The following is a 23,736-nucleotide window of genomic DNA, read 5'->3' as shown; positions in this document are numbered from 1 at the left end:
TGTGGTTTACTATGTTTTAAAATATATATTTTTGGGGGATGTTGCCATTTCTGTTATGCTAATGCATTTTAAAAATATCAAAATGCATAAAATATCTAGATCAAAATATATAGGTTGAGAAAAGTCTAAAACTGTTAGCAGTTGATGTCATTAGTGATTTCATATATTTTTTTAATAGGTAAAAAAAAAAGAGTAATGTGAGTAAAAAAAATTAAAAAAAGACTTACATTTCTGAAAAATTAGACTTAAAGAAATGTATTTTTGTCTTATGTCTGTGTAGGTGCTGACAGTAACAGACTTGGGTCTGAACCTAAGTCATAACTTCACGATCAGTTGGATGTAAATATGAAAATCATCAGTGATATTTCAAAATTGCAAGTTGCAGAAATCATGACCGTATTATCTCAAATGAATTTATCTCCGTATATATCTCACATTCTGGTTTCAACATGAAATCAAATATAAACCAGAAATGATATGACAGATTATTGATTGTATGTTGTTGAATGTCTGTATTATTGACCCAGCGCCGGTCAGTTGCACTCAGAGGGAGCAAAACCGAAGGGAGGAACTGTGTTTAATTTTGATTAAATGTATTTGTTTGTTCTGTTGAATAGATATTTTTACCTCTGCTGTTATATTACTGCCTGTTATTGCTGAAATTATTTCTAGGGCAGAAAGATTCTTCTTCTGTCACGCATGTTTCAAGCATTTTAGTGGTGAATAAAGCTTCTCATCCTAAAGTAGGTTTACACCTTGCCATGCCATCAAACACTAGGCAAGTTCAAAATGATTTTGAGTTAAAGCAAACTTGATAGTGATACAGAAAAAAACAAGAACAACTACAATTTCAAAAGTGATCCTGCTGAACTTGTGACCTTTCATATTCTTACAAATTAAGTTGATTTCGATTTGCATATGTGTATATATTGTTTACAAGCGCGTTTGCACAGTTCAGAACATTCTGATGCTGGAGAAATGCATGTTTGAGCTTTACTGAGCAGCCTTTTTTTCCATGCATGGGCAGGCATGTAATTAAAATGATCCAGTATGTTAAGCCATTCCAAATGTGATTGAATCATAAGAACAAAAACTGTTTCTTTTGTTTAAATTCCCAAAGCAAGTCTTTTTTTAAATGTATAACCATGAAAATATTTCTGAAGTAAATCACTGTACAGTATTCATCAAGGCTTAAAGAGGTATAATTGTGTAGTATTTTGTAAATTGCTACCACATGCTGTCGATATATTACCATTTAAAACATAACATTGTGCCTTATATTACATCAAAGCTGTGATTCAACATTCAGTGGCTTTACTGTGAATGTATAAAAACCTCTGTTCAAAACACTGGGCTGCTTTACAACTTTTATCAAATGTAACAGTAAAAATTAAAACGTATAGACCTGTGCTCCTAAAACTGAAGCTGAACAATATATCTATGAGAGTACGAGCCTGTTTAAGGCATCTTTCCTTTAAATGACCCTGAACAAACTGCTGTACAGCCTTTCACAAGACTTACAGGGTAGTGTGCAATAAAAATTCAATGTTTATCTTTTTTCTTGTGTTTTTTTTTTGCTTTTGACTTGATATACACACTAGCAATCACATAGAAACCACTCAGATACCCCAGCAACTGAACTGAACAACTCTGAATACCTTAGCAAATGTTTGAGTAAAATGTAATTTGTGTTTCATTCTATTATGTAACTCCATTGGTCCTCTTAAGTGTCCAGTAAAATATGAACTTTTAAACCACAGCATTTGCTCGGAGGGAAAAAAATATATATATACCTCGAACCTAAAAAATATGATTATTTTATGTCTCAAAATCAGAGCTACAGTTCTGATGTGGCCAGGTTATTGCTACATGAAACTTGATTTAGAGGCACTTCCTTCACGTTCTTATAGGAAAGGGCTTTTTTTTTTTTTTTGCTCAGTGCAGTGACCTGAGGCAAAGTCAGGTATCCTTTTAATTTAAATTTTTTAAACTAAACCCATTTTCTACTATTCTAAAGTTATATGCTGTTATAAAATACATTTAAAAAGTCAGACATTCTGGACAGAGTTCAGTGTTAAGCATTTTAAAGAGCACAAAAAAAAAAATCAGAACTTGAAAACAATTACCTAAAAGATTTTGTTTCGACCTTGAGCATGCCTGACACTGTCATTTTGAGCAAGATGTGTTTCTGTCTTGAAGAAAATGTAATAAACCTTTTCTTGTCGTTATAAGAAGCATTGTAAACCGGATTCTTCTGAGAGTGTATCTGCTCGTCTGAACCTTCAGCTTTCATCTCACACTGACGCGAGACCTGTTTGATGATCAAAGCCAGACTTGTGCTTCCACATCCAGTATGATATGACAGCGAGATTAAAGCCTTGCTTCATACGGGCCGATGCAAGCAGAAAGAAATGAAGACAAAAAGAATCAAGGAAAGAGAGGGACAAAGATGGAATGAAGTATGAGGCAGGGCTTTGATTTTCTTGATGGGTTATTAACTGAGCAATTAAAAATTATTTAACTTTCAGCTTGTAGAAAAGCAATGCTTTTTAAAACATTTATGAATACATGAGCTGCCCCTGCCAAGAGATTTTTTGTTTATTTAGCCATCATAATTACCTTTAAAACATTGCATAAAACAGCAAACCTAGACATGTTATAATTACTACAGTTAACAAATATGAAACATGTCAAAGCTAGCTCCTGTCATTATCCACTCAATTCATCTTATAATAGTGAGAAAACATCTGATTCACTGCACTATTACTGTCAAATAAAGAGCCTGCAGCTGGAGGCTTTATGTCCCACAGTATTGACATTCAGATACAAAATCTGACAAAATATTAAGATTTTGTCTATTAAAAGTTTTATTAGTGCACAGTGGGAAAATATACTACTGTTCACAAGTTTGAAGTCAGTAGGATTTTGCAAATGTTTTTGAACTCAAGTCTTTTTTGATCAAGGTTGAAGGTCAAAGCGAAACAGTAAGTGGTACTTATTATCATCGTGGTAATTGTGATACTTTTTTCTTTTCTGAATTCTTTGATGAATTCTTTCAAAAAATAACATTTACTGTCGCTCTGCATCAACATATTGCATCCTTGCTGAATAAAAGTATTTTTAATTCTTTAAAAAGTAATTCATATGATAAGGAAAGTCATAATTGTTTTACTGTGAAAATATAATAGCTAGATAGTCATTTTTAGCTGAAATGGACAACATTTTTTAAATGGTTTAAAAGGTTGCCTTTTATGCTTGTTCTTAAAGTCTGTGTTTAATGACTCCAAAAACCTCCAGCTCTGACTACATACATTATTCAAGTAAGCTATTGAACCAAACCAAGCAAATAACCAAACTTAATGAAAAACAAACACTGTGTACCATGTGCAATAGAGAAAAGTGTCCTCTGATTCTGGAATGTTGCATAATTTACTTCAGAAATATTGGCCTAGAAGAAAACAGCACAGTATCACACACTCCCCTTCTCTCTGCATATTGAGGGCTTCAGAGGTAACGGGTTCCAGATGTTTCACATTCTCACTCCATCGTTGCCTTGCTTTACTTCTAGCTGCCAAAGATGTGACATAACACCATGAATTGTTGTCTTTACGTCAGTTTCTGTCACCATGCTTAGGTAACTCAAGAGGGTTTTGGGAAATCGGGAACATTTTCACACACAAATTCAGTGCAAGAGTTTCCGGGAAATGGTCGAGACGCACCATGATGAGTTTTAAACATCTTTTGGCAGGCTATCTCAGCATTTCCAAACTAAATTGATTTCTTGTTTCCTCTTTAAGTCCCAATTAAGATAAAAGTATATGTGGGGTGCTGCAAGCAATTAATCACGACTGTTTATACACCAGACCACATTTTCATACATTTTAGTACGGAATGTGGCCATAGATTTCTTTACTTCTCCATCACTGTACAATGGTTTTTCTACGATTATTGGTGTTCTGTAGCAGCCTACTGTTCACCAAGTAGATTTTAATAAAATGCCACCTGAATATGGAACAGTCCAATACCAATAGGGCTTTAATTAGTTAACCCTGGTTAATTCTAAACTTATCTTGCTGCACTTTACACTGCACATACTGGGTGTTCATAAACTGACGTTTCACACTAGCTACATTCCTAAACTACAGTTCTTTTTTGCACACTTGCATTTTTTGAGTCAGTTCATGTGTTTTCCATCACCGTTTGACATTTCCCCTCAAACGTGCGGTATCAGTTATTGTCCAATGCACGTGAATATGAGGCACGTGGCGCTATGTGAATTTGTGAAGCCCTAACTTATATCAGTGGTATTGCCTTCATTTAAACGTCAATGTTATTTGTCACCTAACTAATATGTGGTCTATTACTGGCATCTATGGGTCATATAAAGAATGACAACTATAGTTAATCAGTTTATATGACCAAGTCCTGTCCAAATGTTTGACGCATTGTATTTTCACATACATATTCTATAGTCTGCATAGTTTATTGATTATTTTGTCAAGTTTATTGATAATGTATTTACTGCAACCAAAGACTGCTACTCATAGCCACATGTTGATAACTAAATATGAACAAATCAGTAGGGGGAAAAACTGGTTTCAAGTTAGTTTATTCCTAAAAACGTATAGGCTATGTTTATATATTGAAATAGGTCAATCATGTCTAAAGCACATGCCTGAATTTGTTGTTTCCTTCAGTGACTCAGCGAGATTAGACAAGTCCAACTACACCTGGAGCAACACAGACACACCCATGAGAACATATAAAGAAAACCACCTGCAGGAACATTGACCTGCCATTATGCAAATGATATTTCACCGCTGGCTGCAAAACAGGGCTTTAACAGGATTATATGAAAATATGAAGTATGCACACTACCATTGGATTTTAGCCTTGCGTTGTGCATTGTTTCAAACACAACACAAAGTTTTCGGACACTTAAACTGACAAAAAAAATTGTATATGTAAGGAAAATTAATTTTTGCTGGTCGAAAGTCTTTTAACAATCCCTATAGCAAACACCAAGTGGTCTAAATGTATTTATATCATCTGTTGAAGGTGTAGGACCATAAAATGTTAATCCAATCATATTCCTCAATCCACAGATTATTATAGGCTGTCCTACCTGCCTGTCAATTTCTGTATTTGCAAACCTCTGTGCACCCTGTTGCACACACTTGATACTCATCAGCGGACAAAGAGAGAATGGAAAGCGTTGTTATTGTAATATTATGAGCTTTGTACTGTAATGTTTTCTCACTGGTGCATGAGGCAATTTGACAACACTGCATTCAACCCTCCACCAATGCCATCTTTCATTGTGTCAGTGTCACTGGTGCATTCGCCCGTGTGCATTCATGTGTTTTGGAGGAGGTGTGGCTTTGGAGAGTGATTTGCAGGGAGGGTGGGATCTTATGCTTTCAAAATTACCTTGCTTTTGCAAGCTTCTCAGAAATTGCCTAACCTGCGTTAAAAGGTAGCCTATAGTTTGCCAAAATAAATAAATAAATTGAAAGTCATTTACTGAAGTTGTACCAAACCTGCATGAATTTCATTCTTCCGCTGAAGACAAATTTAGTATTCTAAAGAATTTGGGTAAACAAGCAAGTATTTTTTTCCATACTGTGGAAATCAGTGGAGACCATTAAGGTTATCCATTTATCAATAATATTTTAGATAGATAGATAGATAGATAGATGGATAGATAGATAGATAGATAGATAAAACTACTGAAATTACATTTTGTAACATTTGTAACTACTGAAATGAAAATTATCGTACTGTTTGGTAGGCTATTTATGTGCTTAGTCTTTGTACACGAATCATCAGTATATGGTAGGCTATATAGGTGCCATGTGGTGCAATTTAAGGGAAGTCCTTTATTAAACGTTTACCTATGACTCCACCCATGAAGACGTCATAAGTTCTCAGGAGTTTCAGGGGTTTCTCCATTGGGACAGCTGACGGTGAGATCACTTGAGTGGGTAAGTGAAAATCAAAAGCGTCCCACAGTTCAGCGTTCCGTTTGCGTGTGTGGCACATTGGAAGAGAGCAATTTCAGATTCAGTGTTCGGTTTAAAGTGCTCCTCTCGAGTTCTGTCGCATTCGAACCATGGCTGCTGTGAAGGCGCTTCAACAGTGGTGCAAAATCCAGTGTGAAGGATATCGGGACGTGTCGATTACCAACATGACAACATCTTTCCGGGACGGTCTGGCTTTCTGCGCTCTAATTCACAAACACAGACCGGACTTGATGTAAGTAACAACCTCCCCACAGCGAACGAGAGCGCGGTTTAGCGCTGCATTGTCCTCCGAAAACGACAACATATGAACTTTGGACGAAAATTTAAATGCTGATCATTCAAGCGTTTGTTAAAAAGTTTGTTAACAGTTTATAGCTCGTTTCAGACTTTAGAACATTTAGAACTGTGGTTCAAAACAAAAGACGCTTTTGAACTTAAGACGAGGACATGAACATATTTTAGTAATTTAGAACGTCGAGAACGTAGGACGGCATCAGTAAAAGTTTCAGTACTTGGAAACATGATAAGAACATTCTAAATTTTAGAATTTAAAGTTAGGAAATGTGTAACTTAGGGAAAAAAGAACAATATAACTTTTAGACCTTAATAAAAACTTTAGAAACGAAGTAGAAACCGATACCTTAGAACTGAATCTGAGCTTGTACATGTTTAGTAGGCTACTGAAATACTTTTAAGATAAGAACAAAATAACTTTTTGAATTTAGGACCTGGTGCCTGTTTCATAAAACAAGTTTATAATAAGCCAGGTTTATTTCAGTTGGTTCATTTTTATTTGGTTCAAAATTAGTCAGTCTAACTGAAATAAGCCTGGCTTATTTGGTAAACTTGTTTCATGGAACAGGCCCCAGATCATTAGCAGTTATGTTATATTAAAACTTAATATGAACATATGAATAAGAATATATGAACTTTTAAAAATTCGGACTAGAAGTTACAATGAGGATATTGGAGCTTTTAGGACTATAGACAAAAGTATTAATACTTATTTTAGATTTAATGCAACGGAGTTTGTTTTTGAAAAACTCTAATAACCCCATTAATCTAACATTCTACTTGTTTAAACTTGACAGACTGCATGCTTGTGGTTGTGTTTGTATTAATGTCAGATTTATATTGTGAATATTGGCATGGGGAAAATACCTTTTGTTTACTCATCTATGCTTGTCTCAAATTGCCTGCTCTCTTGCAGAGACTTTAACTCTTTGAGCAAGGACAATGTCTATGAAAACAATAAACAGGTAAGATTGCTCATTTTATAAAATGGTCTCTCTTCTAATGTTTAGCACTTCTTTCTATTGTTGCCGTTACCATAACATTTTACATTCCGTTTATCCATTTCATTGTTAAAAGAAATAACACCTTTAATTCATTTTGAATACCTGCCTTTGGTATATTTTGATTATCATAACTCTCACAACAATAGTTAACAATAAACTTTTCCTCATATGACAGTTCTTGGAGGATAAAAAAGAATTATAGGTTCTACAGAGTAGTATTTTGGTTTGAGTGGTTTAAAGCATTTATACGTTTTTTTTTGTTTTTTTTTTCTAAAGATAAAAAGGTATTTTTTCATGTAAAATGCTCCCCTAGGCCTTAGCATGTATGTTTTTTTGTCAGAGCAGTAGAGCAAAACAACTGAATCAGCTTGAAGTGTTCTGGGAAATGCCTTCATTCCATAAAGGTCACAACCCTATCATGTTAACAGTTAGCAAGTTTCCTAGACCTCTTGTAGAGCTATTTGTCCTATGTGTGGTTGACCAGGATCAAGATATGAAACAGCCGCATATTTAAGGCCTATTTCTGTGGTTTCTTCTGTTATCGCAACAGCTGAATCACATGTGGAGTTGTTGTAGGCCATAATAAATCCTCATCTGCAGACTCTTATGTTCCTGTTTCCACGGAAAAGGAATGAGATCCAAAAAGTCATTGTTGTGAAAGAGAGAATACAAAAGCACATAATGAAAAGTACTGCAAAGGAAATGCTAATGAACAGCTTTGTGAGTATGTAAGGATGTCACTCACTCTCTCTTTTTTTTTTTTTTTTTTTTTTTTTTTTAAATGGAGCTAGTGTGACAAAGACAGTGAAAATGAAAGTGTTAACCGTAAAGATAAGGTAACGCATGGTTAACAGGGTGGAGATTCAGTATCAGGTAAAAGAGAAAGCTGGCACAAGACTGAGTGTTCAACGTTTCGTTTGTCAAACTATGCAGTGGTGCAAAGGCAATGAAATGTTTTGCTCCCTCTCATTGCAATGCTCTGTTATGTGAGAAAATATCTCTGATACACTTTCTACAAAAAATAAGTCTTAACATTCTTCGTTATTATTAGCTAACAATAACTTTGGCGTGAAAGTTTTAGTAATGATCTGTAGTGGTTTCCAGCTTTTACATTTTAGATTTATGGTCTTTGAATCACATTACATGTTGTGTGAGAAGTTTTTAATGAATCTTTACTGAGAAATACCTCCCCTTTTATTGCTCTTGATTTTATCTAGATGGTTTTCTCATTCTCTCTCTCCTTGTTCATGTCTGCGCTTGTTTATTTTTGATGGAAGCTTTTTTTCTCCTAAAGAAATCCGGGCCAAGTTGACATTTTTGTGCGTGTATAATGGGCACGGAGCAATTGTAGTTTTACCACTCAGTGCTTCTAGATGGAAAATCACCACAAATTACAAACTTTTGCTCAACCATTCATCATTGTAACATTGTGAATTATACATGAGCTAAAAGCTGATCTGCTGACATAGTCACACTATTATGAGTAATAGTGACCAGAAAAAGAAAAGAAAAAGTCCCTGTTTTAGTATGTAAGGTCAAGCAATATTTTCTGTGTAAGAGCTAATACAAAGCAGAAATACAGTTGTTTAATGTGTAAAAAGCTCTTAAATTGTCTAATTCCTTGTCTATTCCAAGTTAATGTTTTGTTTTACTCGAGTTCTTCCTCTTTTGCAGCCTGTAGATGTCAAACATATCGTAAAATCTGGAATAATTTTTTTTGCAGTCCTTAGCACTTGATAGTAGGGGTGAATACATTTTAACTCGTTCAGTATGAAATCCTCAAATTCCTCTGCCACACAGATGTTTCCCTCTTGTGTAATTCATTTTTTTTTTCTTTTTTGTCATTTATGAATTTATTTACCAGGCTTTTGAAGTGGCAGAGAATGAGTTGGGTATACCTGCCTTGCTGGATGCCGAAGACATGGTGGCTTTAAAAGTGCCTGATCGCCTCAGCATCCTGACCTATGTGTCCCAGTACTACAATTATTTCCATGGACGCTCTCCTAGTAAGACATATACATGACCCCCCCCCCCCCCCCCCCAAAAATAAATTGTACTGTACAGTTTACAAAAGTTAAGATTGTGTTCAGACATACAGATATCCAGAAGCCATAAAACTTAATCTTGAGATACAAGCTATGTTCAAAAAAGTTCAGTGTAAAGAAAGGATAATATAAATGGTAGCATAATGTGAAACCTTAGGAGTTTTATAACCCTGCAAACGGAAGTAAACCACATTTTTGCAATTCCATTTAGTGCCTCCAGTGATTCAGAAATGACACCCTTCACTTTTAAACCTAATTAGGACCCTGTCAATTTTTAGCATTGCTTAAATCATTTCACTTTGTGGATGTGCAGTTGGAGGTATGGCAGGTATTAAAAGACCAGCTGAAGAGTCTAATGAAGCGCCATCTGAGAAGAAGAACCCACCTGTCACAGCTAAAGTGTTTCCCTCCCCTAAACCAGCCACAGAGAACAAGACGCCTAAACCAGAAAACGAAAACAAGGTACACTACGTAACTAATGACACCTGTCAGCTCACATGGGAACTTTGGTAGTTCTGTATTTCTGGTGTGTGCGAGTGTGTTTAATGCAAACTCATGGGTACATAACAAACCTTGTCTTGGGTTACATACTTCTGATATGATAACTTATGTCAAATATTGTTATAAACTAATCTTATATTGAGGTATTGTTTGCACAGTGGTTCATGACTAACTGATCTTTTTTTTTATATATATAATTTCCAGAGAGAAGTTTTGGCAGAACGTGCCAATAAAACGACTCTGAGCAGCAGCTGTAACGTGTGCCACCAGCATGTTCACCTTGTGCAGCGCCACCTAGTAGATGGGAAACTGTACCACAGGAACTGCTTTAAGTCAGTTCTATTAAGTTAAATTATTTCATTATATCATCAAAAGTGATACTTTAAAATGTTACAGATTTCTTTTTCTATCTGAGCACCACATCAGCTTATTAGAATGATTTCTGAAGCATCAGATGCTGAAGATTAGTGTAATGATGATAAAAAATGAGCTTTGCATCAAAGCAATAAATGACATTTTAAAAGGTATCAAAATAGAAAACGGTTGTTTATACTTCCCAATATTGCATATTTTTGATCAAATAAATGCAGCCTTGGTAACAAGATAAAGGAAAATTAATTAATTCCAATCTTTTGACAGGTAGTGTATGTAAATGCATCCACCACACATGACTAGTGAATCATGTTTATAATGCTTAAATTTCCATCATAATGATTTAATTTGAGCAGTGTAATTTGAGAACATTTTTGTAATAGCTGACTTTCAGTTAAAATAGTTTTATATATTCCTTTAATTGTTTGCTGTATGGCAGCTATTATATATTCATTGTTCATTGTTTTGTGTTCAGTCAGCTGATCATTTAGCAGAATACCAGTGAATAATAGCAGTGACACTTTTTTTGTCATGTCAAAAAGGGAGTGAAGATCATCTCCTGATGTTTTTAGAAAGTCTTTTCATTATTCATATTCATTATCAACATTATCTATTCAGTCTAAATACCTTAGGTCTAAGTATAGAATATTTTTTCTGTTTTGTTAATGATGAACTCCCTATTCAACAGATGCAAAGAGTGTTCCACTATTCTTCTCTCTGGCACATACAAGCCTGGAAAAGCAGCGGGAACTTTCATCTGCAAGACACACACAAGCATAGAGAAGCCTGTAACCGTCCCGACTACACACATCACAGTGACTTCACCAAAAACACCATCCACATTTATAAGCAAGACTGACCAGAATGCATCAGGAGATACTGGAAAAACTGGTTTAACACCTAACGCATCTAAACCAAGCTGGTTGGCCAATAAAAGTGACCGTGTACCCGCTCGTGAGTTAACTGCCACACCTACCCCAGCGGTTCGGCTCACACCAGCACCAAAAACAACTCCAGCACCAGAGGCTACAACTGTGAAGACCTCCTTTAGCCCCCGAACACCCACGGAGTCTCTTAAACCAGCAAGCAACAGTGTAGAGAAGAACCAAGAAGCCAGAAAGAGGTGAATGTCTTTCAGTTTACTATTCTGATATTTTATTGGATCAGTGTTGGTAAGTAAAACTATATATATATTTTACTGTTATTATTAGTAATAGTAGTAGTAGTAGTATCAATAATAATAATAATAAAATCATATCTTTTACTTATTTATACATTTATTTAGACAAAATAGAATTTTAATGGTGGCCATTATGGTTATTGACCATAACATGAAAATGGCAGGCTTATTGAAATGACTAGAACCTTAATATTGTTTTTTTTTTTTTTCTCCTTGGCTAGGTACTTTGAGTCCAGCAGCAATCCCAGCAGTAATGTGGCTGCCAGTAAGAGCACCCCATCATACACCTCAACTATATCTGTGAGTACAGCAAATGTTAAAACTCCTACACCAGAGAGCACTGCACCTAGAGCCGCAGCTGGTAAAGGTAGAGTCCTGCTGCGTGTGGGAGACGGGGCAAAAACACAGGACACCGAAAAAGAGAAGGAGAATGAAAAGGAGAAAGCCAAAACTGTGATCGGCAAGATGGTGACAGTGGAAAAAAATAACAACTCTCATCAGAGTCAAGCTGGGCTGAAAGCAAACAACAGGTGAGCTAGATTCACCTTTATCATTCACACATTACATAGCTGGCATATATTTTATGACTTGTTTTCACAGGGTGTGGTGTACAAGGGTCATTAATGAAACAGAATTATAGCCTTTATGTAATCAAGGCTGTCGAGGATTGTTTAAATTCATGTTTTCTTGACATGTTTGTATAAAAAAAAAAAGTATGTCCATCATTAACACAATCTCTCCTCACTTTGGTTTCTATAGTAATGTTTCCCCTGTGGAATCGGGTGCTAAAGGCCCCTCAGGTAGGGTGCGTCTCAAAGCACTGGATACCAGCGGGGAACCTACTGCCCTGGCTGCTGCAGCACCGTCCTGGATCAAAGAGAAAACCTCCAGGCCTGCGAGCACGGTGTCATTTAACAGCAAGGGTGAGGAAGACACACCTGGTGCACTGATAACATACAGACATTGATCTTAGTCGTTTTGCTCGATGGATTTTTAAAAATTTGAATGTGTTCAATATTAAGCAGAATATATATTGGCAGATTTCTGAATTCACATTTTAATTTTGTAATTTTTTTTACGTCAATTTTTTACATTTGAGTTTAGAAAATTAAAATTTTTTAAAAGACATTACAAATTTCATTACTGTCAAATCTGATTATGTGCATCCTAAATAGAAGTTGAAAATCTTGAAAAGCCAAAATTCTGATTTAATTTATTAATACAAATTTTATTCTAAGACCAACAAGGAAGTTGATGTAGGTACGGTTTCTTCCTAAATCACATTAAACAGTATAAGAACGATAACACAATTTTCCTCATTTTTTAAAATGTCTACTATGTCCATTTCTAAATGAAAACCTTTTAAATGTCCTTTCAGAAAACGATACAGCTCCGTCTGATTGGAGGTCCAGGCTCAAGCCTGTAAAGTAAGTTTAAAGTGCTTGTTTCTCTCTAAATGAAATATGCTTTTGATCTTTACTAATACGGTCTTGTTCTTTAATATCATTTTGTTCTTTCTCCTTTAAATCATTTAATAACATCTCTAACCAAATCATCCTGCTCTTCATTGATTAACTGATTGATTCTCCAGACCTGTCCCTCCCATTCCTTCACGCTCTCTTGTGATTGGTTCTTTTGATTGGCGCGTAAACCTACTGCGCCCAATAAGACCGGCAGTGGGTCGTATCTGAAAGTCCCCAGAGCAATAGAGCTCAGTACACAAGCACTTCCCCATGAAGATCTTTCACCTGTAACTGCCCCTTTAACATGCCTCACCCTCCCAAACTTTCACCTGTCAAAGGTGAGAGAAGCCATGCTGAACATTTAGTTTCTCAGAAACAAAACGGAAAGGTTTCATATCTTCTCATCTCTTTTCCTTTTTATAGAACTGTCGGTTCCACAGAAAACACTGGCTCACCCTCCAAGAAGCCAGAAGCAGCTTCCTCTCCACAGACATCTGGTCTGGGAATCTCCCAGACATCGGTTCCTGCTCCATCTACCACAAACATCTCCATTAGCATCAACTTGCCCAAAGCTCCTTCACCTAGCCCGATGAAAAACGGGACTAAAGCTAGTGGTAAGATCTTAGGAAAATTTGTTTCAGCTATAAGTTTTTTTTAGTCTTATGTTATTTCATTTCAGCTTTATTTTACTTACCGAAAAACGATTAAGTTTTAGTTAACAATAACAAAAACACTCCTGAAACTAGTACAAGTTTGTGTGAATGTATCTTGTATTAATAATGTTAAAATGTTGTCATTATTACTGTGAAACAAAATCAAGATACTGATTTTATTTTTGCAGTGTATTAGAACCATTTTTACACATCAGGTTATGAACATAGTCCTTCAGTGTCACACATGTTCTTAGTTTCTCTATTTCTCTGTTCATCTTTGTGTTTTCTTCTCTGTCTGTCTACTAGACTCCAGCAGTGGCAGCATCATATTTCCTGTTAGTCCTTCAGAGACTGAAACTCACAAATTGCAAAAGGTGTGTGGCAAAACAATAATTACATGTGTTATCTGGTCTTATGTATTTCTGTCTGCACTGATGTGTGTGAGTGTTGAGGAGATACTTTTTAAAGGGGCCTATTTAGACCGTTTTGGAAGGGTCAAAAGGACCTTTGGGGCACAGTTATCTTTGAATGGACTGTTAGAATCAAAATAAAGTGACTTCATAGTAAGCAAGTCTTTTCACTCCTCTGATAGAATAGAAGAGCATTGAAATTAATAAATGAACCATTAATGATCTGTACAAAGTTGTTTGTGCAGAACGTCCACGTTTGATGTATTGTGTGTCTATTTGCTTTAGCCGGGTTACATTCCTAAGGAAGACATTCAAAAAGAACTGAAGGAAATCGAGATGAATATGAACGAGCTGGAGAAAAGAGGAGTAGAGCTGGAAAAACAACTTCGACAATGTGATGAGGGTCTGTACACACAAACTCTTAAAAGCGGCTCTTTTACAAATAATAAAAGAATGAATAGCCTTGTCAGATCCACTTCTCAGACAATCACATTATAAAGGAAGAATTATTTTACGGTGTCCATTTATTGCAAAACAAATGGATACATATTATGAATTAAAAAATGTAGCAACTTTCAATATAAAAAAACAAAAAATAATTAAAAAATAATTCACAGCATTCAAAGTCTAGATGTTGTCCTATGGTGCTCCAGCAGGTGGAGACAAATATTACAAATGTGGATTCTCAACTCGTAACATGTGTTCGACTAAACAAATGCAATTATGTTTAAAGAAATCTTGTATTTTTGTTTCTTTCTTCAGAAGGACAAGAGGACACCTTAATGAATGACTTAATGGTGGACTGGTTTACCCTCATCAGAAACAAACAGGTCTACATGAGACGCGAATCCGAGCTTGTGTACATGTATGTGTAAAACATTGACTTACTGGAATGCTGATAGTGAATATCTTTTATTTCTGAATATGCATTAAACGGTTAAATTATCTGTGACTGTGTTCTGATAGTGCCAAGACACAGGATCTAGAGGAAGAGCAGCCCAGTGTTGAGGCCGAACTCAGGAAACTGCTGGACAAGCCAGGTTTGTCCTACACTGGAAAAAGTCAAACATCATTTGTTTGCAGATGCCACTTGATCAAACACTTTGTTTGTGTAGTGCAATGGCACTCGTACTTTTTGGGGTTACTGTATCACTGGAGGATGATGAAGCTTTGTGTAGACCGTTGTAAACTGATTGTATGATTTGGGTAATTTAATCTACTTTTCTTTAAAAGCTCAAAAGCTTCATATCACTTGTGTAATCTAATCTAGTTTTTTAATGATGTTTCTATCCTGTAGACCATCTGAAGACATCTTGGGATCGTAAACGAGAAGAAGAGCTGATGGCCAAACTTGTGGGGATTGTGAATGACAGGAACGCCATAGTGGAGGGGCTGGATGAAGACCGACTGAGGTGTGCAACACGCATCCATATCCTTCTATCCTTGGTTATGTCAGCAGAAGATAGAAGTTACAAAATATTGATGAAAAAAAAAATACATTTAAGATTTATAATAATATGCACAGTATGACTAAATACATTCATTAAAGTAAATGGGCTATATATATATATATATATATATATATATATATATATATATATATATATATATATATATATATATATTATTATTATTACACACATGCGCATATGTATGTGTATATGTATGCACAGGTGCATCTCAATAAATCAGAATGTCATGGAAAGTTTTATTTCAGTAATTCAACTCAAATTGTGAATCTTGTGTATTAAATAAATTCAATGCACACAGACTGAAGTAGTTTAAGTCTTTAGTCCTGTTAATTGTGAGGATTTTGGCTCACATTTAACAAAAACCCACCAATTCACGATCTCAACAAACTAGAATATGGTGACATGCCAATCAGCTGATCAACTCAAAACACTTGAAAACAGTTTCCTGAGCCTAAAAAATGGTCTCTCAGTTTGGTTCACTAGGCTACACAATCATGGAAGACTGCTGATCTGACAGTTGTCCAGAAGACAATCACTGACACCCTTCACAAGAAGGGTAAGCCACAAACATTAATTGCTAAAGAAGCTGGCTGTTCACAGAGTGCTGTATCCAAGCATGTTAACAGAGTTAAGGGAAAGAAAAAAATGTGGAAGAAAGATGCACAACTAACTGTTTACCATGAAAATTTTGGAGCACTTCATACTTCCTTCTGCTGACCAGCTTTTTGAAGATGCTGATTTCATTTTCCAGCAGGATTTGGAACTTGCCAACACTGCCAAAAGCACCAAAAGTTGGTTAAATGACCATGGTGTTGGTGTGCTTGACTGGCCAGCAAACTCACTAGACCTAAACCTCATAATCTATGGGCTATTGTCAAGAGGAAAATGAGAAACAAGAGACGAAACAATGCAAATGAGCTGAAGGCCACTGTCAAAGAAACCTGGGCTTCCACACCACCTCAGCAGTGCCACGAACTGATCACCTCCATGCCACGCCGAATTGAAGCAGTAATTCAAGAAAAAAGGAGCCCCAACCAAGTATTGAGTACATGTACAGTAAATGAACATACTTTCCAGAAGGCCAGCAATTCACCAAAAGTTTATTATTTTTTTTAAATTGGTCTCATGAAGTACTCTTATTTGTTGAGATCGTGAATTGATGGGTTTTTGTTAAATGTGAGCCAAAATCATCACAATTAAAAGAACCAAATACTTAAACTACTTCAGTCTGTGTGCACTGAATTTAATACATGAGTTTCACAATTTGAGTTTAATTACTGAAATGAAATTTTCCACAACATTCTAATTTATCTAATTTCTCTCTCTTGCTATATTTATTTATTTATTTTTATTTTATTTATTGACCGACCGACCTACATTCCAATCGTTTTTTTTTTTCCCCAGAGTGCTATTGCATATCTAAACTTACTTAATGTGACATTTGTGAATCTTCTTATGCTTCTATCTACAGGGAGGAAGAGGAGGATGAGCAGCTGAATAAGATGATGGAGAATCTTGGTAGGTATGATTATGTATGTATTATGACTGTGTTATGTAGCATTAAAACCTGAGATTAAAAATACATTTCCCTTTAGCTTTTGAAAAGGGAAGAGGAAATTGTGCAAAATAAATATTTAAGCTTTAAAAATAAATTTTCATGAATCCAACATTTTAAAGTTTCTCAAAAACATGACAATTTCTTATTTTACAACGAATTACATTTTTCTCTAGCTAGAAACGGATTACTCTGCACCAGCTGGCTCTGATTTTAAAGAGACAGAAATTTGCAGCCAACTCTATTTATTATGGTCCATTGAATGTCTGTTGGATGATTCAAAATGAACATCCCTTCCTGTTTGCAAATAATAAGAGGCTGGCAGTCAAGAGACAATTGTTTGTCACCATTTGTTCACTGATGGCAGAGAGAATCATTATTGGTAATGTTTAGTGTCTGTTTATAGTCAACATAATATAAATTGATATTTAGTTTAATATGGTAAAACTGGTTGCACTTGAGATTTCTACTCAAGGCCAACAACAAGGCACTGCAATCTAATTTGCTAAATACAGAAAACTTAAGTTTTCTAATAAAAAATTGTATTAATTGCACAATACTGTTTGCACTTTTTACTAAGCAGTTCAGAGCAGTGTTTTTCACATTTCTATCCCTGATGTTAAAACTAAAGTTTTCTTTTTGGAATAACTGCCACCTGTGCAACTCTCCACCCACCGACTCAAAGTGCTTCGAATCTTTGGAGTAATTGCTCCTTGCATGTTTAAATATTCCACGATTTGAAAGGCCAAACAGGAAAAGTAATGCAACCCATTTTGATTTAATGATCACTAATGGAAACCATAGGTATCTAGCCTTTGCTAATGATCTGTCTGCATTTTCGAAGCTAAAATTACTTATAATAAAATATATAATTTATCAACCCAATTAAACCAATGCATAAATGTGGGCAAAAGTCATAACCATTTGCAATTCATGACACAAAAACTGCCGGATGGACCTGAAAGCTGTTACTGATGTTCTGTGGTCACCATTAGTAAATGACCTCTTAGTTTCTCTTGAAATGAACTTTCTGTACCTGGCAGTTAACTGTGGGTTATGCTTTGCCATTTGCAGATATGCAGAAAGAAAAAGAGAAGAGCAAGAAAAAATCCATAAAGCGGTGGTTTAGTCTGAGAAGTAAACGGGCGTCCACAGAGGACTGATCCTCATGAAAGGGTGTGTGTGTGTGTGTGTTTTGTCCCAGATCGAATGTTTTCCGCTGCAGCTTGAGGTCAGGCCACTAAATCTTAAGTGCAGTTACACAGCCTTAAACAAATGTTTTTTTGTGTGTGTGTGAAATTACATTATATATTTTCTCACACTTTTTTTTTTTTTTTACATACTTTTGCACCTTTTTTTTATGTCTCCTCGTCTCCTGTTGTTGTGGGTGTGATTTGTGCATTTGTTAACAAACATTTTGCACTTGAATCCTTTGTATAATGTTGACTGTATCTCTTAGTGTTTCATTAGGGAATTGGACAGTTTTGAGAGAAATGAAGTCTTTAAGTCATACTGATTCATATTGGATCAAAGTTAAAAACGGACAGGTTAAGGTCCGACTCCAACTGAATTAACTTTTTACAATGTATTTTAAATTGAGAATATCACTAATTTTCGCTGGAAACTATCCTGTTAAATCATTTTAATTGTGTATTATTGTGGCACATTTCTACTGTCTCAACAGCAGGGGGCAGACAGTGACTGATTTCAGCCATAGGACACTGTATGCCATGATTTCTCATCAACCTTTGAAAGAACTCATTTAATAGTTGTCTCTGTTTAAGACCGTTAGGATTCATCATTTTGTTTCATCAGTCACTAGGATCATGCTTTTAACCACTGTCCATGTAGTTTTTTTTTTTTTTTTTTTCTTCTTCTGGGTTTTCCATAAATACGAATTGTTTTCATATGATCTGCACTTTTTGTTTTAAATGTTCTTGCTCTCTTTACAGTGTATTTTATCAAAGCTACAATGTGTGTTACAAACTGTTTAGCTGTTTGTACCAAAGTAGTTGCCTAACTGTTTGTAATTTAAGCTGAAAGGTCTCTATTTTTTTACCCAGTGCCCAGCATTTAATTTCAAACCTCTATATTCTGTACAATAAATTTTAATCGTCAACATGAATGCTTTATTTATCTTTTTAGTCCATCTGCAGTTATTAAATGATTACACCTAGTTTCTCTCTTCCATTAGCAAAGCACAAATTTGTTTCCCTACCTTTTTCACACAAATTGCTATGTAACGAAGGCAAAAAATTACCTTTAACTTGGAAATTTAGTTGCACTAAAATGCCACCTTTTATTATTTTCATATAATTGTAAAATGTTTTAATAGTAATTTTCAGTAACCTATTTTTTCTATATAATGTTTTTTATATAAATAAGCTTTATGCATTATGCAAAGTTTTTACGTTATGATTTTTTGTTCTTGAAGTCGCAAAAAATATTTCTGATCAAAAATACAGTAATATTGTGAAATACTATAATAATTTAAAATAACTATTTTCTATTTGAATATATTTAAAAATGTAACTTAGCCCTGTGATGCTAAAGCTGAATTTTCAGCATCATTACTTAAGATATTTTAGAAATAATTTTTAAATTACTTAAAAGCTTAACTTTTCTTATGTAAAATAACATACTTTATAGCTGTTTATGTCTCATGTGTCAATGACCCAACTATATTGACACTTGACACTTAGACACTAAAAATGCTTGAACAACTGGAAGTAAACCCTTTTGGAAAATACACAGTGCAGAATTTTATAATAAACTAAATACTTATTTTGGGGATTCCCTATGAAACTGACTAGGTACACACTGTGTCTGTGTAAACCCTTACCTGACCAAGATCCATTTTAATAATGCATTTTAGCATTTCTGTGTCTTGCAGCATGTTTGCTGGCTTCTAATGCATACAGAGTTATTCCGGTTCTGTATCTGTTTGGCTTTGTCGTTCAGTGAAAAAATCTGCTGCGACAGATTATAGAGCATGTGAGACCACATGAATAGGAATGCTAACATATGCTAATGTATGTGTTGACTCTGTCAGCGCTGATATGGCGAGTGGATTACCTGTGTTTCCTTATATCTGATCCACTGAAAGCGTCTACAGCCGAGGACACCCCATTGAGCTTTACATGAGCCGCTGCCTTTGATATGCATTTATGCTAAGAGTGTTTGTTTGCTGCTGCTTGAATCGAGTGATGAATATAGATTTGCTCATGTGATCCTCTATAGTGTAAGGCCCACTTACATCAATGACCGTAATTAAAAAGATGTTATAATTTTGCAAAGTTTGCAAGAATAGAGAAATCCTTAAACGATGCAGAGGTAAAATATATATTTTTTTAGTTTGTTTGTTTTCAGCTGATGAACAAAAACACTGACAGCCAATCAGAATTCAATTTACCTTAAAGGGATAGCTCACCCAAAAATAAAAATTCTGTGAATTACTCGCCCTCATATCATTCCAAAATTGTAAGATCTTCGTTCATCTTCAGAACACAAATTAAGATATTTTTGATGAATTCCGAGAGCTGTCTGACCCTCAATAGAAAGCGAGGGTATACACGATCGAGGCACAGAAACATAAGGACAATGTTAAAATAGTCCATGTGACATCATTGGTTCAACTGACATTATTCAACTGTGATTTTTATGAAGCTACTAGAATAATTTTTGCACACAAGAAAACTAAAAGAATGCCTTAATTCATCACGTGTGCGATCTCCTATGAATATAAACAAGGTGCAGCACATTCATGTTCTACAAAAGCAGCATCATATGCATGTGTCGTTTACATTCAGGAAAAGCATGCAATGCTTTGTGATAGCACCTAAAATCATGCTATAATGTGTTGCAGAGGAGAGGAATTGTTGAATAAAGTAGTTCCTTTTGTTAGTAGAGTATTCTCATAGCTTCGATTTCAGTTGGACTACTGATGTCACATGGACTATTTTAACGATGTCCTTAATACATTTCTGTGCCTTGATCATGGTGGTAGAGAGCTCTTGGATTTCATGAAAAAAAGTCTTAATTTGTGTTCCAAAGACTTACGGGTTTGGAACGTCATGAGGGTGAGTAATTAATGACAGAATTTTCATTTTTGGGTAAACTATTCCTTTAATAAACTAGACCATTAAAAGTGTCAGAAGCCAAAACTGTGGCACGTGCTCATAAAAACAGGACGTTATTATTAGCATCCATGCACGCTGGTGTGGATGCTAATGATTTTATATTATGACTAATATCATGGATCTAAAAATTTGAATTCTGCTAAAACTGAAAAGTAACTTACATTTTTGAAAGGGTTGAGCTTTTAGAGCTGTAACAGAGTGGAACTTATTTTTTGTTTATTGTCAGTTTTATGCCATTTTTTTTTCTTCTTTAAAACTTGAAAGTCCTTGGTCACTATTCACTTTTATGGTAAAATAAAGTTCTGTATTCCAGGAAAATCATGTGATTTGTGAAAGAAATTAGTGTATGATAATATGATTTATTGAAAGTTAAAAGCTTATTGTGGCTTGTAATTTTATAAACACTTTTATATTGGAGGTTATATTTGAAAATAAATAATTTCTCTGCAGGTGCTTAATTTCAAAATGCTGAATGAATATGTGTAATTGTTTTCTTTCAGTAGTTTTACTGTGCTGCACCATGTAATTTATCGTCATAAATGCCCTAGGTTAAATGAATTTAAGCGCACACACACATATGCACGTAAGGCAAAATATAAGCTCTTCATTGTGTGTGGGGAGATTTCTGGGAAAGACATTAGAGATGGAAAAGCTATCTACACTGACCTGGAGAGATAGCCCGTGTCAGACTCCACCACCATGTGCAGAGCTCTGCACAAATGCACACACACGCAGAGAGAGCTTCATGACTGCACACAGATGTATTTGAGCCAGGTTTGAGCTCAAAACTATCAATTACACAAATACACATTGTATTTGATGGCTCAATAGAAGAGTTAATGCCCAAGAAGGGTCATGAGCATACTTTAAAGATAGTTCCCTATTTGATGTGAATATGTAAAATTTCAATTTGCAAAAAAAAAAAAATTAAGATTAGAAACAGAAATAAGGGAAATGACCAGTTCATTAGGGTTAACTGATGTTTTCCATAGCTTAAATTTAGCATTACATCACTTGCTAACAGAGCAAGTACTGAGACTTGCTACTGCCAATACATCCACAACATGCTGCTGTGAGCATGTAGGAAATTTTTCCTGCTGCAAATATAACATGCATGAAATAACCCCATAACATACATGAATCACCTCATAGCATATATATATTTTTTTTTTTTAAAGAACTTGTAATCTAAAACCTAAAAAAAGGAAAGGTACTTTAATTATATTACCTAAAATCTGTAATTGTAATGGATTTTCCACCAAAATGTGCAGCCCTAGTTTAATGTTTCATTCAAGTTAGTAGAAAACACCCGTTACAGTATTCTTGTTAACTCTTCTTATAATCCATGAACTTGTCTAATTTGTCTCAAGTACTAAAAGCATACAGTATACTGTCATTTATTCTCAGTGTCAACTCTCTTAATTAAAGCCATTATCTTGAGAGATGGAGATTTGTGAGTGTATGTGTGGGCAAGAGCACAGCATATCCCTCACCTTCACTTGATCTCTCTGAGGCAGCTGACATCATTGTAGGATATAAGAGAGAGTGGACAAGTTAAATTCTCGCCTTTTCTCTTGCTTTCATGTTTTCTTGCTCTATGATACTCACTTTCCACTCTTATTAGACGTGTGTGTGTGTGTGTGTGTGTGTAGACTCTGTTGTCTAATTCAAAACGTTTCTGCTTTTTCGCTCTAAAAGGTTGTGAATCACCCCCATTGACGCGAGTGTCAGAGTGCATGAACAATTTGTCATTTGTCTCTCTGTGTCGCTCACACGTATATAGACTCTCCAAAGCGATAACTCAAAATCACAGAGAAAAAGCACCGGTTGCCAAGCCTAACATGGCGCTGGCATAATTATTGCTTAAAAGACGTGTGTGTTTCTGCGCAAACTGACGTCAGTAGCAAGTGAAGTTTCTCTCTTGGTATTTTTGTTGTGTGTGTGATTGAATGTTGTGGCTCATGTGCGGTTTCATCCAGCACTTTGCAGTCTGTCTGTCTGAACACAGGAAAATGCTGCTGCCATGTGAAGCCAGGTCTGATTTTGGCCCTGTCCATCATCGTGACTATCATTCTCTGTTGACGTTTATTACTTTATGACTAAACAGCTCCCAAAAACACACACTGGCGTCACCACACCAACAAGGCCTGGCCCAAAATTTGACAACGTATTCAAGAGTTATTCCATCCTGTATTATTCCAGTTTATGATGTATTGTCCCATATGTCTGCTAAATATTAAAGAGAAATGAAAATATACGTCAGGGTTTTTCCAGCAGGCATATTAATTCAGCAAAATGAAGTCGATTGTCTTGTTGGTGGAAGATATAAAATTTGCAGCAGTGTATGTCAATGAATGGAAGAAAGTTACTTTTTTTTACTCTACACTAAGCTTGTGAAAGTAGCTACACTGAAGAGATCATTCAACCAAAAATAAAAACTCACCCTCTCGTTCTAAACCTGCGTGACTTTCTATGCGAAACAAAAAATGCGATATTTTGAACAAACATAAACAAAAACATAAAAACCCAAATAAATAAGCAAACAAACAAACATATCCTGTGGGTTTGTTGTAGGGGGACAACCCCGCTGTCTAAGGCCCTAAAAATATAATCACAAACCACTGT

The 23,736-nt window shown here is 35.3% G+C and overlaps 2 protein-coding genes across 3 annotated transcripts in view; both read left to right on the top strand.

The window, feature by feature from the left end:
* Positions 1–1,557, top strand: part of LOC132143438 (lysosomal alpha-glucosidase-like) — a 128,539-nt gene extending 126,982 nt beyond the window's left edge. For both annotated transcript variants that reach the window (XM_059553641.1, XM_059553642.1), the window contains one exon: positions 281–1,557. In XM_059553641.1, the coding sequence (XP_059409624.1) occupies positions 281–343 (63 nt within the window). In that variant the 3' untranslated portion in view covers positions 344–1,557. The remainder of the gene's footprint in view (positions 1–280) is intronic.
* A 4,321-nt stretch (positions 1,558–5,878) lies between these two features.
* Positions 5,879–19,097, top strand: micall2b (mical-like 2b). The gene is made up of 18 exons (XM_059553633.1): positions 5,879–5,984; positions 6,082–6,255; positions 7,234–7,282; positions 9,186–9,327; positions 9,680–9,828; positions 10,072–10,199; positions 10,928–11,362; positions 11,641–11,949; positions 12,179–12,342; positions 12,798–12,846; positions 13,306–13,496; positions 13,842–13,909; positions 14,231–14,348; positions 14,708–14,810; positions 14,912–14,985; positions 15,243–15,357; positions 16,889–16,935; positions 18,047–19,097. The coding sequence occupies exons 2-18, from the start codon at positions 6,113–6,115 to the stop codon at positions 18,133–18,135; spliced, it is 2,373 nt and encodes a 790-aa protein (XP_059409616.1). The 5' UTR covers positions 5,879–5,984; positions 6,082–6,112; the 3' UTR covers positions 18,136–19,097.
* The last annotated feature ends 4,639 nt before the right edge of the window (positions 19,098–23,736 follow it).

This window comes from Carassius carassius, chromosome 7 (genome assembly GCF_963082965.1).
Source record: "Carassius carassius chromosome 7, fCarCar2.1, whole genome shotgun sequence".
Taxonomy (NCBI): domain Eukaryota; kingdom Metazoa; phylum Chordata; class Actinopteri; order Cypriniformes; family Cyprinidae; genus Carassius; species Carassius carassius.
Note: the sequence above shows the minus strand (reverse complement) of the source record. Positions and strands in the feature narration are given on the sequence as shown.

Excerpts from the sequence above, each read along its gene's own strand:
- micall2b (XM_059553633.1), top strand. The coding sequence starts at position 6,113 with ATGGCTGCTGTGAAGGCGCTTCAACAGTGGTGCAAAATCCAGTGTGAA. Across the intron at positions 6,256-7,233 it reads AAACACAGACCGGACTTGAT|AGACTTTAACTCTTTGAGCA; the intron begins GTAAGTAACAAC and ends GCTCTCTTGCAG. Across the intron at positions 16,936-18,046 it reads TAAGATGATGGAGAATCTTG|ATATGCAGAAAGAAAAAGAG; the intron begins GTAGGTATGATT and ends TGCCATTTGCAG.